At 35.4% G+C, this 18,631-nt stretch overlaps 1 protein-coding gene across 1 annotated transcript; it reads right to left on the bottom strand.

Moving 5' to 3' along the window:
* Positions 1 to 828: 828 nt before the first annotated feature.
* Positions 829 to 2,407, bottom strand: LOC133877767 (tropinone reductase homolog At5g06060-like). The gene is made up of 5 exons (XM_062316172.1): positions 2,258 to 2,407; positions 1,950 to 2,157; positions 1,598 to 1,814; positions 1,392 to 1,498; positions 829 to 1,165 (listed from the first exon to the last, which is right to left on the bottom strand). The coding sequence occupies exons 1-5, from the start codon at positions 2,344 to 2,346 to the stop codon at positions 989 to 991; spliced, it is 798 nt and encodes a 265-aa protein (XP_062172156.1). The 5' UTR covers positions 2,347 to 2,407; the 3' UTR covers positions 829 to 988.
* Between the last annotated feature and the right edge of the window lie 16,224 nt (positions 2,408 to 18,631).

Here is an 18,631-nt window from a genome sequence, read left to right as displayed (position 1 = left end):
CCACCATGGTTAACTTGATTGAGTTCGTAGCTAGTTTTTCATCAGAAAATTGCGTTGAAAATTCCAAAAAGGTAATTCATTTTCTTGTCTACATTGTTAGTATAATTCTCAACTTTTAGGTGGAAACTTGATTTGTTATAACCAAATTTATTATAGTGGTCTAGTTCATATTAGAGCTCTCCCATGATTTTTTTTTTTTTTCTTTCAAGTTCAAAAGGTTTTTCTCAAAAATTCTGGTGTTTTTACGCACAATTGATTTATTTTATGATAATTATTGTAAAAATATATAATTTAAGAAAAAAATGAGAACAAGAAAGAAACACATAGAATTAAGGTGATTCAACGAATAGTCTACATTCACACGTCAAAGTCTTTTCTTTGGGTACATCTTAATTCCTTAATTCATTTGATTGTGTACAGGGCTCTATTTATAAAGAAATAATCTGAACGTTACAAGTTTCTTTTACTTCTACATTAACAACAATAAATCTAATTTATTATCTTGTAACTCTTGTTTCTTGAGTTATTGTAACTCTTATTTCTTGAGTGCTTATAACTCTTGTCTTTATAATGCTTGTAACTATTGTCTCAATAATTATGATTGTATTCTTAGATTTGAATTTTTTTTATGAAATATTTTGTTGGGACTACTTAAATTGTTTATTTTATTTTTTATAGTTTCTTCACATAAAATTAGGTTCGTCATGATCCAGCAATGTGATATACATGAAAGGAAAAAAGTTTATTTCAGTCTTTCAAGACAAAAGGAATCACAAATTTTTATTATAAATATCAAGCACTAAAGTACAAATATTTTCTATTCCAAATCTAGCACATAGAAAAGCAACCCACAACCACTCCGATCTTGTCAGTGCGTGAAACAACGTACAATATACTAGAAAGCTAGATACAATCATACAAGCTGTCCTTAAGCTTGTTAGCTTCAGTACTTTATTATGTGCTGTTTCTCTATCTTCATTATTTCGAATTAACATGTAGGCAATCCATTCACAGTCATCCCTCCATCTACATAGATTGTCTGTCCAGTTATATATGAGGCTGAAGGTAGGCATAGAAATGCTACCAAAGATGACATCTCATCTGGTTCCGCGAGCCGTCGAAGAGGAGTCTGTGAATATATAGCTTCCAAATCTTTGCTTTTAAGCTGCAATAGTAACAAACAAGTGATGTCAGGGAGATTTATTTGTTATGACCGATTGCACAAATGATCATCAAAAGAGCATGAAATATATATATATATATATATATATATATATATATATATATATATATATATATATATACACTGCATGCAGAATGGTTATATATTCATGAAAGATGCACGATCATTCCAACAAGACAGATAGACAAGCATCGTAAAAGAACATTACATCATCAATTAAAGTTGTTCTTGTCGCCCCAGGTGCAACGGAATTGGTCCTGATATTGTCTTTTGCCCACTCGCATGCCAAACTTCTAGTAAGTTGGTCCACTGCTCCTGCATATATATATATATAAAACAGGACATGAATTTACACAAAGTTTAATTAAATTAATTAACAACGAATATATATATAAGATTGCACGAGTAAATTACCTTTAGTGGCTTCATAAACAGATCCACAACCTATAGACCGCAGTCCAGAAACAGAAGAAAGGAGAACAATGCTTCCTGCTCCTGATGCTTTCAGAAGAGGATGTGCAAGTTGGCTCATGTGGTAAGCAGATTCAAAGTTGGTACTCATTACCAATGAGAAATCTTCAGCTGTCATCTCCAAGGTTGGTTTCTTAACGTTGGTTCCCACATTGTTTATCTAAAACCAGCCCGTAAAAAACCTTAATAACAGCTTTTTTGATAAAACATGCAAAATCTTAACGAGAAGCTAATTAAGAGAAGCCCAACACTTTTTTCTTATTTAATAAGCTAGTGAAGAAAACCAAAGACTTACTAGGATATTCAGTTTGCCTTTGAATTGATGAGAAACTGTGTTTATAAGCTCAATTCTTTGGGCTCGAGAAGAAAGGTCACAGACTGAACCAGTGACTCGAAAGCCTTTTGTCTCCCACTCGCGCAGACACTTATTAATATCAGCTTCATTTCGAGAGCACGTGTACACGGTCGCCCCAAACCTTGCCAATTCCTCCACAATAGCATACCTAAATATATATATATTTACAAACGTTTGTAAAGGCGAAGCTATAAAAACAGCAAAAATAAAAGCTAGTAAAAGAGAAATTAGACACAGAGAAAACGAACCCGATTCCTTTGGTTCCACCGGTAACAAGAGCTGTCTTCCCCTGAAGAGACCATCTGCCAACTTCGCCACGATAATCTACCTGAGCCATATCACTACAATGACTATCACTAATTTTTTTGTAGTTTTTCAAACAAGTTATATGATTGTATTAGCTCGATCCCATGCAGCCCCTACTGCTCGGTGTAGCTATTTATAGTTTGGCGGGGCCATATATCTCAACAAAAATTCTTTCTAATTTGTTGTTTGACTTTTAAGGATTATTCTAGAAATTAAATGCCTACTTCATTTTGACGCTGAAAATCGAATAGTCAACAAATAAATAGTCTTATAGTCAGTGTCATTTTAAGAACATGTTGATTTTTAGGGTAGCAAGTCAATAGCGTCCTACCAGCCAGTTTTTTCTGCGCAGTAATTAATAGAAGTTGGGAACTTAGGAAAACGATTCCTTGCGGCTCTCACCCATGCACCCTTTTTTCACACTAGGAAAAATGCAGTCTGTAATGAATTCATTACGCCGGACAGAATTATTCTGTAGGTTAACCAACAGGTAGTTTGTAAGGAATAAAACAAAAAAATTATCCCAAACACAGAGACAAACTTTGAATTCGATAAAATTATCAATAATCAACAACTGCCGAAAAACGCCCACAAGCCGGGCTAATATAGCTGAAAATTTAGAATTTTATCAAAAACAATAAAATCGCGAAAACCCTAATAAATTGAAATACAGAATAAAATAAACAGTCTGCCAAAAATCTGGTCCAAATCGGACCCAGAATCACCTCCTAATCGATAAACGAAAAGTTACCATAAAAGGAAAAAAAAAATCTAAAATTAAGCTTTTGGAAAGGAAAACAGCGGATTTTGGATTCGAAACGAGGAGCACCAAGCATAGCTGGGTGGCCATGACGTGCGCGCCGAAGAGAGCTTTCCGAATTGGGGTCATATGCACGTATCAGATACTCGTAGCCAAAGTTATGGCTAAAATACTACAGCGCACTCGAAAATTGCCCCAATTAGGCTAGATCACGATTCTTTCCAATCTTGCACTGATCTACCTGCTCCAGGTAATTCAGCGCCATCAATGTGCTATCTGAAAACTCAGCATCATCTAATACGGATCCCCCTGCATCAATTCAGATGGATATAAACTATACCAAAAAAAAAAATTAATTATCGGTTAAAGTGTTCCACATTGTCAAGAGAAACATGACCTAATCACTTTATAAACCATGGTGTCCCCTCCTCTCTCAATGAGTCATTTGAGAATATCAATGGGCCCATGGACTTTTCACATGGTATTAGAATTTCAGGGCTTTGGACAATTAATGTTGGGTCTTCCCTCCCGTTGTACACGTGCTTGGACAATAGTGCTACACATGAGGGGCGTGTTAAGAGTCTTACATTGTCAAGGTATACCTGAAATGTGGGCTTTATAAGCCTTAAGCAAATCTCTTTCCCTAAGGTGTCTTTTGTGGAAGAGTAAGGCTCAATAGACTTTTACATTGTATCAAAGCAGGTTCCTTGAACGATGATATGTCTTTCCCTCCCGATATTCAACACGTGTTTGGCCAAAGTTGTCACACATGATGAGACGTGTTAAAGTATCCCACATCACCAAGAGATACTTGACCTAGGTACTTTATAAGCCAAGGTGTCCCCTCCTAACTCTCTAAAGACGTCTTTTAAGAGTGTCAATGGGCCTATAGACTTTTCACATTCTCTACAGCCAATTCCATCCGATAACTTAACAAAATTTGTTACTGTAACACTGACTTAAATAAGACACATTGCATAATTTTATTATCGGTGACGTGTTACACTATCGGCAGGGGTGGAGCCAGCAATTGGGATTAGGGGTGGGCAAAATTGAAAAAATAAAATAAAAAATAAAAAATTATTGGTAAAATTTTTAATTTTGTTTTTTAGGATTTTTTTTTTTTTTTTTTTTTTTTTGAGGAAACCTGTGCTAGCTCCGCCCCTAACTATTGGAATTTGTTAATTAAGTAGATGAAATTTGACAATGGAGAGTATATTTTTTTATTTTTTTTTTGGCATACTTCAATCACGTCTGAGTCCATTTTAATACCTGATTGAAGTAATTGTAAACCAGAATTGATTCTCTATTTTTTTCCTTTCACATGTGATGACGTACGATTTTAGAAAATTAGAAAACAAAAGAACAATTTGGTTACATCTGGTAGGTGTGGATCGGACTAAACATGTGGATACTATATATGGTTGACCTTTTGTACAAACGTTATGTTCGTAATCTCCCACCAGATTTTTCTATCACACGTACGTGGCAGTAATTGAGAGAAGTTGAGAGTCTATGTTCTAGAAAGAAAAGGTTGACGCTTCGTTTCAACTGTTCTAGAAAGAATTAAAGTTGAACAGTATTTGAAAGAAAAGATAGAGCCGCCATTGTATTTTTGTATACACCCTGATCCAACAGTTTGGTTTCATCTTGGTATTGATCAACCTGGTCCATCAAGATATCCTCCTGATCTGTTGAACAGTTATATATATGTGCCCTCCAAGAAAAACTATTGGCGCAAGACCATTTCTAGAAGTTCAGAAAATCAAAAGAAAATTTGAAATCATGATCATATGGAGCCAATTTATGAAGGTGGAAAGTCTTTTGAATGAAAATTTGTCTCTTTTATGTTCAAATTCAGTGTTGAGAAAAGTATGGATGCAGTTTTGGACGGTAAAATCTGGCATATTGCAAACAAGACAAGTATCCTTAGAAGATGGTAGCCAGGTATGAAACTTCTTAAACTCTCTTTGCCTAAAATATTAATTCTTGTATGGATCAAGTTAGAGTACTTTGAATAGCTTTCCTGTAACTTGTTATGAACCTAGATATTTTGTAATTGATACAAGAATACTATGACACTTCAAGCGGCTATCCCTCCACAAGCTCACGGCTTGATCATAATACTTCAAATGATACTTCTATTAATCAACTGCTGATTTTAAATAAAGGAAAGAAATTAAACTACAATTGCTGACTTAGGTAACTGCCAGTAGTGCGTGGCTTCTACCCACTAACCCATTACCCCTTAATCTACTGAAAGTATAGCCCACGAGCCCTATTTACTGACCCATTACACTACTGGGTGTCCAGCCCACAACCACGTTCCAGAACAATTGGGAATTAGGATACGATGGACTCCACCGTTTTAGGGAAATAAAAACAATACAAATAAACCCCAGTTTGCAATAATATTAGAATTAACCCTTCACAGCTGGTGCGCCTTTCTTGGGTAATTGAACTTCTCTGAAATGTGTTCTGTAAGGTAAGCCACATGGCCTTCATTCACAAGTCCTTGAGCCCTGGTTTCAAGGACCATTGTCTTGTTCTTCACACTGCTTCCCATCCAACATCCTGAAACGTCTTCTTCACCAATGGACCATAGGCGCACGTAACACACTCCTTTGCTTTAGAAGACCTTGCCCACAAGGTTAGGGTTAGAAACATGGAACACCGGGTAGATCTAGGATGTAGAGGATAGATCAAGCTTGTTAGCCACCATGCCAATCCTCTGAATCACATGGACGGGCCCATTGTGCCTGCGGGAAAGTTTTAGGTTCCTTCTGAGAGTCACTGACATTTGCCTATATGGGCGGAACTTGAGGTAGACCCAATCACCCACTTCGAACTCTCGGAGAGTCCACTCTTTATCTACAAAATACTTCATTTTTTATTGAGTGTCCTCGAGGTTTTATCTGATCAATGTGAGTATGAACTCTCTACTCTTGAGGCTGTCATCCACGGCCTGAATGTTGGTAGCCCCTGGTTTGTAAGGTAAAAGTCGTGGAGGTGGGTACCCAAAAACAGCTTCAAAAGGGGTGAGCTTTGTAGAGGTATGCTCCGATGTGTTATAAGCCCATTCAGCCAGTGAGAGCCACTGCTTCCAATCTTTAGGTATGTTCTCTGTAAAACTCCGTAGATAACCTTCCAAGCCCCTGTTTATGATTTCTAATTATTCGTCGGTTTGGGGGTAGTAAGTTGAGCTCATTAAGAGGTCAGTGCCACTTAGACGAAAGAGCTCCCTCTAGAAATTGTTGGTAAAGATGCGATCCCTGTCGCAGACTATGGATTTGGGTAATCCATGGAGTTTGAAAATATGGTCGAGGAAGAGCTTTGCGATAGATCCTATTGTGTACAGATGAGACAGTGGAATGAATTGGGCATACTTGCTCAACCTGTCTATCACGACCATAATCACATTTTTTTCCCCTGCAAGTTAGGTAGGCCTTATATGAAATCCATGCTTACCTCGGTCCAAATTTGGGTCGGAATTGATAGGGGCTGCAACAACCCTACTGGATGGAGGTTTTCCACCTTATTCTGTTGGCAAACATCACATTCGCGAATGTGCTTACGGACATCTTTCCTCAACCCAGGCCAGTAAAACTCTTTCTTCACTTTAGAATATGTCTTCTAAGTTCCCATATGACCTGCTAAAGGGCTATTGTGAAATTGGTGCAAGATATGATGTTGGATTGGCACCAAGGAGCCCAAGTGGAATCGTCCTTTGTAAAAAAGGAACCCATTCTAGATGTAGAACTTCACTAGATCAAGAGCGCCTTTCTGGAATTGCTGGAGTAAATCCTAGAGTTGAGGATCATTAGGATAAGTTTTCTTGAGTTCTTCTAGCCAGTCAACTTTGATTGTACTTATTGCTTGTACCTGCAGGGGCGGAGCCACCTTGGGGCTTGGGGGGGCCTAGGTTCTCCCCAAAAAAATTAAAAAAAATTAAAATTTTGCCCCAAATTTTATTATTTTTTCTAATTTTAGCCCCCCTAAAACTTTTTTTTTTCAATTTGGCCACCCCAACTTTGGGGGGCTGGCTCCGCCCCTGTGTACCTGCATTTGTGGTTCATATTCAAGTTGACAAAACGGGTTATCTTGTTGGGTTTGGGTCGACCCGCCAACTCAAACCCGTCATGATTAGCTAAACGGGTTGATGGTTCATGAACGTGTTATAATCAAGTTGGTGGGTCATAAATGGGTTGGCAGGTCAACCGGTGGGTTAAGCCACCAACTCGTTTATAAACAGATCAACCTGTCAACTCGTCAACTCGTTTAGCCTAAACTCTAACCCTACAATTCCGTGTCAGATTAACGGGTTGTGTAAAAAATTGCAAATCCTAGTTCATATGTGCTTGCTTCAAAATCTGAATTACTTGCCATATCATGGCATATAGTTTAGTCTGTTGGAATTGCATCTTCATCTGTGATGTCATTGTTGATTTTGAACCCTTGAAAGTGCATCTACCCCCTTATTTTCCTTTCATGGCTTATATTCCATTGAGAAATCATACCCAACGAATTTGGAAACCCACTTATGTGGTGCTAGTGTACCCACCATTTGCTCTAATAAGTACTTTAGAGCTTGCTGATCTGTTCACATTGTAAAGGTCTGACCCAAGATATAATGTCTCCATTTTCTGATCGCCATAACCAAGGCTAATAACTCATTTTCATAGGTTGATAAAAACATACTCTTACCCTTCAACCCTTAACTTAGATAAGCTAAAGGTCTCCCTTCCTGCATCAAGACAGCCCAAATTCCTCCTCCAGAAGCGTCACATTCAATCACAAATTTTTTAGTGAAATCAAGTAGGCCTAAGACAAGCGGTGTGAACATCATGTCTTTTAAATTTTTAAAAGCCTCTTTAGCTTGGTCATTCCACCTAAAGGAGTTTTTTTCCTTAAAAGGGTTGTCTATGGGGCTGTAATGCCCCCATAGCCTTTTACAAACTTCCAATAGTTCACGGTTAGCCTAGAAATCCCCTTAAAGCCTTAGGGGTCTTAAGATTCGACCAGTATAGCATGGCTTCAATTTTAGCAAGATCATCCTTAACTCCCTCCTCCGACATCAAGTGACCCAAATAGTCTACCTCCAAACTTCTAAATGAGCATTTTGAAAATTTAGCATACAACTGATGTTGTTTTAAGGCATCTAGGACAACCTTTAAATGCTTGAGATGATCTTAATATTTCTACTATAAACTAGAATATCATCAAAGAAAACAAGCACAAACTTCCTTAAGTAGGGTCTGAATACCTCATTCATCAACCCTTGAAAGGTGGAGGGTGCATTTGTGAGTCCAAATGGCATTACTAAGAATGCATAGTGCCCTTCATGTGCCTGGAAGGCAGTTTTTGGCACATCCTCGAGTCTCATCCTAATTTGATGATACCCGGATCTAAGATGTAACTTAGAAAAGATAACAGCTCCATGTAGCTTATTTAGCAATTCATCTATATTTGGAATTGAGTACCTATCTTTGATGGTGTCCTGGTTGAGTGTTCTATAATCCACACACATCCGCCAGCTCCCATTCACCTTTCTCACTAATAACACCGGTGAGGAATAAGGGCTTTGGCTTGGTGAAATGACTTCTGAGCTCAGCATCTCTCATACTAGCTTCTCAATTTCTTCTTTTTGGTAGTAGGGATAGTGATAAGTTTTTGCACATGTAGGCTTTGCTTCATCTTGTAGGATGATATTGTGATCATGGCTTCGAAATGGCGGTAAGCCTTCAAGCTCCTTAAAAATATCAACATATTCTTCTAAGAGCTCCTGGATAGCAAGGTGCAACATAGCTTTGGAATGATTTGGAGTTGCCCCCATTAGTTGTACCCAAACTCCTTTACAATCAGCTCCTATTGGCTTTGGAATTGTATCCCTTGCGTCCAGAAGATCAGGAGCTAGTGTCAATCCTTGCAATTTTACTTCTTGGTTGTGATAAGTAAATTTCATGGTGAGCCCTACAAAATCCCATAAAATAGGATCAAGAAGCCTCAACCATTCCACTCCCAAAGCCATGTCACATCCATCTAAGGTCAAAAGATAAAGAGTAGTGTTGAAAGAATAACATTGTAGACGAATAAAAACTGCCTTACAGTGACCTTGGCAAGAAAGAGTAGCGTCGTCTGCTACCATTACTGTCAGCTGACCCTTCCCATCAGCTGGTAGTTGAGCCTTCTTTGCTACATTAGGATCCACAAAGCTATGGGTACTTCCTGTGCCAAGTAAAACTACCACCTCTTGAGAATCAATTATGCCCATTAATCTCATGGTGTGAGGTGTTGGAGCTCCTACTAAGGCATGTAGGAAAATGCCGAGAAGTTCTCCATCTTCAGTTTCACCTTGTGCCATCTCCTCTTGAATTTCCAAAAGCCCATTCCCCTCTATCATTTCTCCTTTCTCCTCCCATTCCATCCCTTCAAGTAGGTACAATTTGTATTTTGTTACACCTATGTCCCGGCTGGTATTTATCATCACAATAGTAACAAAGCCCTTTCTCCCTCCTTTCTTGCATTTGGCTAGAGGAAATCCTCATAATGGGAAGATTTGGCTTTTCGATTAGCATTATTGGGATATGGAAAGTTGGTGTTTTGGTTGGAATATGGGTTGCGGTTATCTGCTGGATTGTGATTTACGGATGGCTTAAAAGGAATAGATGGGGCAAAGAGTCTTGCGTAAGATGAGTTGGTAGGCCAAAATTGGGTTTTTAGACTTTGGTTTCTTCTTAGCACCTCATGTTCTTTCAACCTAGCCAACCCAAATGCAGCTGGTAGGGCTGTTGGTTTTAGCATGGTTACCATAATTCTCACCTCCTCTCTGAGCCCACTAATAAAGGTACTTACCCGAAATTCCTCTATTAGCCCCGATATTCTATTTGATAACACCTCAAATTGCGATTGATACTCATCCACCATTGATGTTTGTTGCAGCTTAGTAAAAGCTTTCGCATGATCATCATAGGCAGAGGGAGCAAACCTGATTTTGAGGGCTACCAAAATTCTTTCCAGCTCCTTACTAATCCAGATTCGATCAACCAATTGTATCATTGAAGGGCTTTCCCTTCCATATGAAAGTAAGCAATAGGGACCCTTTCGTTGTCTTGGATTTGGCCAAAAGAGAAAAATTGTTGAGCCTTGGGGACCCAATTTGTTGGATTAATTCCATCAAACTTAGTGAAATCTAAGTTGACAGATCTTGCATGAATGCCTCCTCCTTCCATAGTTGGAAGGTTGATGGTACTGTTCTCCCAACTTGTTTCTCCTTGAACTAGAGTTTTGTTTGGATGAACATAATCAGGAGCTAATGTTGTCAATGTATCCAGGATTGCACGTAGATTGTCTTCTGTTTTGGTTTGGAATTCCTTACTTTCCGCCCAATGCTTATTGAAGGATTCAGACAGTTGGGACACCTTTTGATTTTCTGCTTTGCATTCATCTCGTAACTTCGTCAATGATTTAGCTTTTTAGGAAACGTGTGTGCCTTCCGCCATGGTCACAAGACCACAGCTCTGATACCACTTGTTATGAGCTTGAATATTTTGTAACTGAGACAAGAATACTATAGCACTTCAAAGGGCTATCCCTCCACAAGCTCACGGCTTGATGATAATACTTCAAATGATACTTCTATTAATCAACTACTGATTTCTGCTTTGCATTCATCTCGTAACTTCGTCAATGATTCAGCTATTTGGGAAATGTATATGCCTTCCGCCATGGTCGCAGGAACATACACTACAAAAAATTTGATCATTAGCGGCCAACAAATTTGGCCGCTAATGATGTTTTTTGGCCGCTATAATTTGGCCGCTAATAGTCCGACGCTAAAGACTATTAGCGGCCACTTTTTTTGCTCGCCGCTAATAATTGTTTTATAGCGGCCACCAAGTTCGCCGCTAAAAGTAATTTTATCCGCCACTAATAATTGTTAACTGAGTCTAAAATTGCCGCTAATACTAGACTATTAGCGGCGACACGTATGTGACCGCTAATAGTTAAAACAGTCGGGTATTATTAGGGGCCACATGTGTGGCCGCTAATACTATTAAAAAATTGAAAATATATATATATATATATATATATATATATATATATATATATATATATATATATATATATATATATATATATATATATATATATATATATATATATATATATATATATATATATATATATATATATATGTGTGTGTGTGTGTGTGTGTGTGTGTGTGTGTGTGTGTGTGTGTGTGTGTGTGTGTGTGTGTGTTCTAACTCCTATATTATGCACATCATCTGAAGCAATCAATGCATTTCTACCTTTGTCTTTAACGAAGCCTTTCTCAGACATCCTCGCAACAATGTTAAGTGATAAATAAAACTAAATACAAATACATCATCAAAAAAAAAAAAAAAAAGAAAGTGATGTCGGCTCCTTGCGGTATACCTGAAAACCAAAAAAAAAAAAAAAAAGAAGAAGAAGAAAGTGCCACACAACTATAGAAGAAGAAAATTCTATCACCAGTTCATGCCCAAATACAAAGTGACACACATACATTTGAAATCAGATCAAAAAACGCATTTGCTTAAAAAAAAAAATATAAAATAAAAGAAATGAACTTACTCAAGGGCAAAAGAAGGTTTCTCATTCTGCTCATACAATGCAACCTTCATAACTGAAAAATAAAACAAACCAAAAAAAGAAAAGAAAAAAAAAACAGATAAATATTAAATATTTATTAATTAGCAAACAAAACAAAGTCAGACAAAAATTAAATACGCAATTCAACTAAAAAATCATAAGAAGTATTCTGGAAGAGACCTTTGATGAGAGCATGAAGAGAACCCCATTTGAGGCTTTTTGGAAGGCTGAAGAGATTTTAGATCTGAGTAAAAAAGATCAGAGAGAGTGAGAGAGCTAGAGAGAGGACCTACCGGTGACGGAGAGCGGTGGCCGACAGTGCCTGTGATAGAGCAAGAGAGAGAGATGAGAGATTGAGAATGGAGATGAGAGGGAGAGAGTAACGAAAGAGAGAAAGCTGAGAGAGAGGTTCTGTCCACAAAAAAGAAAAAATGAGAGAGAGAGAGAGAGAGAGAGAGAGAGAGAGAGAGAGAGAGAGAGAGAAAGGAGAGATAGGGAGACTTCTAGAAAGAAACAAAAATTAAGTAAATAAAAATAAATAAAACCAAAAGTTTCTGAGTCTTGGGAAATGGCGGGCGCGGGACAATAGCCCCCCCACCCCCCCCCCCCCCCCTCCCCCCAAGCTCAAAAAAAAAAAATTATTATTTTTCGTTTTTTTAATTTAATAGAAAACAAGTTTTTCTTTTATCCTTTTTGTTAAATTGTTTTCATAATTTTCAGTTTTTTTTAAAAAAAAAAAAAAATCTTTTTCGTTTTTTAATTTTTATTCTTTATTCTTTAATTTTTTTAATTTTTTTCAAAAAAATTGGTTTTTTTTCATTTTCAGTTAATTTTTTATTTTTTTTAAAAAAAAAATCATTTTTTTCTTGTTTTTTTAATTTAATAGAAAACAGGTTTTTCTTTTTTTTTTTTTCTTTTTCGTTTGTTTTTTTAAAAAAAAATAAAAAAAAAAATAAAAAATAAAAAATCTTTTTTCGTTTTTCTTTAATGTTTTTAATTTGTTCTTAAATTTAACTTTTGATTTTTTTAGTTTTTTTCTTCCCGAAAAATTGGTTTTTTTGACCGGAGTAATACACCAAGATCGATTGGATGATTCTATCGATCATGTCATGATCGACCGCACGTTAAATCGAACTAATAATTGTGTCAAGTTTGATTGATCGGACATTCATGTCACAATAGATCGAACCAATGCCTCAGTACAGAAAGTACCACAATTGTTAGTGGACTCGTACTTATTAGGATTGATTGGACATTCGATCGAACTAATTAATGCATAATGATTAATCAGATGGTCTATTGATCCTATTGTTTTATCACGATCGAGCAGACTACTCCACTAGGATCGATAGATCATCCGATCCATCGTGATAGAGCAATAGGATCGATAGATCATCCGATCTATCGTGATCGATCAATAGGATCGATAGATCATCCGATCGATCAGACTACTCCACTAGGATCGATAAATCATCCGATCGATCATGATAGAGCAATAAGATCGATAGATCATCCGATCGATCGTGATAGAGCAATAAGATCGATAGATCATCCGATCTATCATGATCGATCGATAAGATTGATAGATCATCCGATCGATCGTGATAGAGCAACAAGATCGATAGATCATCCGATCTATCGTGATCGTTCGATAAGATCGATAGATCATCCGATCAATCGTGATAGATCGATAGATCATCCGATCAATCGTGATCGATCCATAGGATGGATAAATCATCTGATCGATCGTGATCGATCCATAGGATGGATAAATCATCTGATCGATCGTGATCAATCCATAGGATCGATAGATCATCCGATCGATCGTGATCGATCATTAGGATTAATAGATCATTCGATCGATCGTGATTGTATCGATCAATAGTATCGATAGATCATCCCTTCGAAAGTGATAGATCAATAGGATCGATAAATTATCCGATCGATCGTGATCGATCAATAGGATCGTTAGATCATCCGATCGATCTTAATCGATCAATAGGATTGTTAGATCATCCGATCGATCGTGATCGATCCATAGGATCAATAAATCATCCGATCGATTGTGATCGATCCATAGGATCGATAGATCATCCGATCGATCGTGATCGAACAATAGGATTGATAGATCATTCGATCTATTGTGATAGTATCGATCCTATCCGATCAATCGTGATAGTATTGATCCTATCTGATCGATCGTGATAATATCGATCATATCCAATCGATCGTGATAGATCAATAGAATCGATAGATAATCCGATCGATCGTGATCGATCAATAAGATCGTTAGATCATTCGATCGATCGTGATCGATCAATAGGATCGTTACATCATCCGATCGATCGTGATCGATCAATAGGATTGTTAAATCATCCGATCGATCGTGATCGATCAATAGGATCGATAGATCATCCGATTGGTCGTGAAAGATCAATATGATTGATAGATCATCCGATCGATCGTAATCGATCAATATGATCGATAGATCATCTGATCGATCGTGATAGATCAATAGGATCGATAAATCATCTGATCGATCATGATTGATCAATAGGATCGTTGGATCATCCGATCGATCAATAAGATCGTTAGATCATCCAATCGATCGTGATAGTATCGATCATTTCCGATCGATCATAATAGATCAATAGGATCGATAGATAATCTGATCGATCGATAGGATTGTTAGACCATCCGATCGATCGTTATAGTATCGATCCTATCCGATCGATCGTGATAGATCAATAGGATCGATAGATAATTTGATCGATCGATAGGATTGTTAGACCATCCGATCGATCATTATAGTATCGATCCTATCCGATCGATCGTGATAAATCAATAGGATCGATAGATAATTTGATCGATCGATAGGATTGTTAGACCATCCGATCGATCGTTATAATATTGATCCTATCCGATCGATCGTGATCGATCAATAGGATCGTTAGATCATCCGATCGATCGTTATAGTATCGATCCTATCTGATCGATCAATAGGATCGATCCCATCGATCGTGATCGATCCATAGGATCGATAAATCATCTAATCAATTTTGATAGTATCGATCCAATCGATCGTGATAGTATCGATCCTATCCGATCGATCGTGATAGATCAATAGGATCGGTAGATCATCTGATCGATCGTGATCGAACAATAGGATCGATAGATCATCCGATCGATCGTGATCGATCAACATAATCGATAAGACCATCCGATCGATCATAGTGCATTAATTAGTCCGATCGATCGTGATAGAGTTCGATCAATCGTACTTGACATAGTGAATGTTCGATCTAACGTGCGATTGATCCTAATAAGTACTACTCCAATCGATTATGACAGGATGGGTCATAGGATCAATATAATATCTGTCACTAATTACTGATGTGTAAAATGTAAAAATGTATACAATTGGATGTCTAATCGATCATAATAAGATCGAATGATCGATCAAACTTGACACAAGTGAAGGTTTGATCAAATATCTAATTCATCCTAGTGCATCGGTCCGATCTATTGCGACAAGAAAATCCGATCAATCAAACTTGACACAGTTATAGGTTCGATCTAACGTGCGATCGATCATAACATGATCATAGGATCAATAGAATCAATAGGATTAATAGATCATCCGATCGACCATGATAGACCAATAAGATCGTTAGATCATCCGATCAATCATGGTAGATCATCTGATCGATCATGATGATCAATAGGATCGATAGATCATCTGATCGATCATGATAGATCCATAGGATTGATTGATCATCCGATCGATTAATAGGATTGATAGATTATCCGATCAATCATGGTAGATCATCCGATCGATCATGATAGATCAATAAGATCGATAGATCATCCGATCAATCATGGTAGATCATCCGATCGATCATGATAGATCAATAAGATCGATAGATCATCCGATCAATCATGGTAAATCATTTGCTTGATCGTGATAGATCCATAAGATCGATAGATCATCTGATCGATTATGATAGATCATCCAATCGATCGTAATTTATCGATAGGACCAATAGATCATCCGATCGATCCTAATCAATAAATATGACCAATAAATTATCCGATCGATCGTGATCGATAGATTATTCGATCGATCTTGATAGACCAATATGATCGATAGATCATTTGATCGATCGTGATAGAAGTCGACTGCTCAGACTTCACACAATGAAAGTTTGATCGATTAATATGATTGATAAACCATCTGATTTACCATAATGCATTAATTATGAAAACAATTTTTTTTAAAATAAAAATAAAAATGAAAAACTAGTTTTCTATTAATTTTTTTTTTTAAAAAGAAAAAAAGAAAAAGAACGATTTTTTTTTGTTGAAAGAAAAACCAAAACTTAACTTTTTATTTATTTTAAAAAAAAAACCAAATTCTCGAAAAACAAAATTAGTTTTTACAAACAAATTAAAAAAATAAAAGAAAAACAAAAAAAAAAATAAAAATGAAAAATATATATATATATATATTTTTTAAAAAAAAAAAACTGGAAATTTTGAAAACATAAATAAAAAAAAAAAAAAAAAAGAAAAGAAAAAAGAAAAAAGTAAAAATATTAGTGGCCATATAAAAAAGTGGCCGCTAATAATCAATTATTAGCGGCCACTTTTTTGGCCGCTAATAGTTTTATTATTAGTGGTTCCTAACGAAAATGATTTTTTTAAATAAAAACTGGAAATTTTGAAAACATAAAAAAAAAAAAAAAAAAAAAAAAAAAAACGAAAAAAGAAAAAAGTAAAAATATTGTTAGCGGCCATATAAAAAAGTGGCCGCTAATAGTTTTATTATTAGTGGTTACTAATGAAAATGATATATATTTTTTTTAAATAAAAACTAGAAATTTTGAAAACATAAAAAAAAACGAAAAAAGAAAAAAGTAAAATTATTATTAACATCCATTTAAAAAAGTGGCCGCTAATAGCTTCCTCGAAAACAATTTTTTTTTTTTTAAAAAAAAACAAAGAAAAAAATAAAAAAAAGAAAAACTAGTTTTCTATTAATCTTTTTTTTTTTAAAAAAAAAAAAAAAGGAAAAAGAATGATTTTTTTTTTTGTTGATAGAAAAACCAAAAATTAACTTTTCTTTTTATTATTTTAAAAAACCAATTTTTTTTACAAACAAATTAAAAAAATTAAAGAAGAAAGTGATGCCGGCTCCTTGCGGTATACATGAAAACCAAAAAAAAAAAAAAACAGAAGAAGAAGAAAGTGCCGCACAACTATAGAAGAAGAAAATTCTATCACCAGTTCATGCCCAAATACAAAGTGACACACATATATTTGAAATCAGATCAAAAATCGCATTTGCTTAAAAAAAATATATAAAATAAAAGAAATGAACTTACTCAAGGGCAGAAGAAGGTTTCTCACTCTGCTCATACAATGCAACCTTCATAACTGAAAAATAAAACAAACCAAACAAAGAAAAGAAAAGAAAAAAACAGATAAATATTAAATATTTATTAATTAGCAAACAAAACAAAGTCAGACAAAAATTAAATACGCAATTCAACTAAAAAATCATAAGAAGTATTCTGGAAGAGACCTTTGGTGAGAGCATGAAGAACCCCATTTGAGGCTTCTTGGAAGGCTGAAGAGATTATAGATATGAGAAAAAGAGATCAGAGAGAGTGAGAGAGCTAGAAAGGAGAGATAGGGAGACTTCTAGAAAGAAACAAAAATTAAGTAAATAAAAATAAATAAAACCAAAAGTTTCTGAGTATTGGGATATGGCGCGTGCGGGATACGAAACTTTCATGTCCCGCCAACCCCCCCCCCCCCCCCCCCCCCCCAAGCTCATTCATGAGTCATTTTATTTTGAATATATATTTGTTTACTTTCTTAATTTTTCAGTTTTTTTTTTTCATTTGCTTTTTTTAAAAGACAAAAAAAAAAAAAAAAAAAAAAAAAAAAAAAAAAAAATTATTATTATTATTATTATTATTTTTTTTTAATTTAATAGAAAACAGGTTTTTCTTTTATCCTTTTTGTTAAATTGTTTTCATAATTTTCAGTTTTTTTTTTTTTTTTTTTTTTTTTTTTAAAAAAAAAAAAAAAAAAACGTCTCTTTCGTTTTTTAATTTTTATTCTTTATTCTTTAATTTTTTTCAAAAAAATTGGTTTTTTTCATTTTCAGTTAATTTTTTATTTTTTATTTTAAAAAAAAATCATTTTTTTCTTGTTTTTTTTAATTTAATAGAAAACAGGTTTTTCTTTTTTTTTTTCGTTTGTTTTTTTAAAAAAAAAAAAAAAAAAATTGTTTCCATAATTTCCAGCTTTTTTTTTTTAAAAAAAAAAAAAAAAAAAAAAAAAACTTTTTTCGTTTTTCTTTAATGTTTTTAATTTGTTCTTAAAAAATAACTTTTGGTTTTTTTAGTTTTTTTTTTTTTTTCTCGAAAAATTGGTTTTTTTGACCGGAGTAATACACCAAGATCGATTGGATGATTCTATCGATCATGTCATGATCGACCGTACGTTAAATCGAACTAATAACTGTGTCAAGTTTGATTGATCGGACATTCATGTCACAATAGATCGGACCGATGCCTCAGTACAGACAGTACCACAATTGTTAGTGGACTTGTACTTAATAGGATTGATTGGACATTCGATCGAACTAATTAATGCATTATGATTAATCAAATGGTCTATTGATCCTATTGTTTTATCACGATCGATCAGACTACTCCACTAGGATCGATAGATCATCCAATCGATCGTGATAGAGCAATAGGATCGATAGATCATTCGATATATCGTGATCGATCAATAGGATTGATAGATCATCCGATCTATCGTGATCGATCAATAGGATCGATAGATCATCCGATCGATCGATAAGATCGATAGATCATTCGATCGATCGTGATCGATCCGTAGGATCGAT

This window comes from Alnus glutinosa, chromosome 9 (assembly GCF_958979055.1).
Source record: "Alnus glutinosa chromosome 9, dhAlnGlut1.1, whole genome shotgun sequence".
Classification (NCBI taxonomy): domain Eukaryota; kingdom Viridiplantae; phylum Streptophyta; class Magnoliopsida; order Fagales; family Betulaceae; genus Alnus; species Alnus glutinosa.
This window is presented reverse-complemented; position numbering and strand designations above follow the sequence as displayed.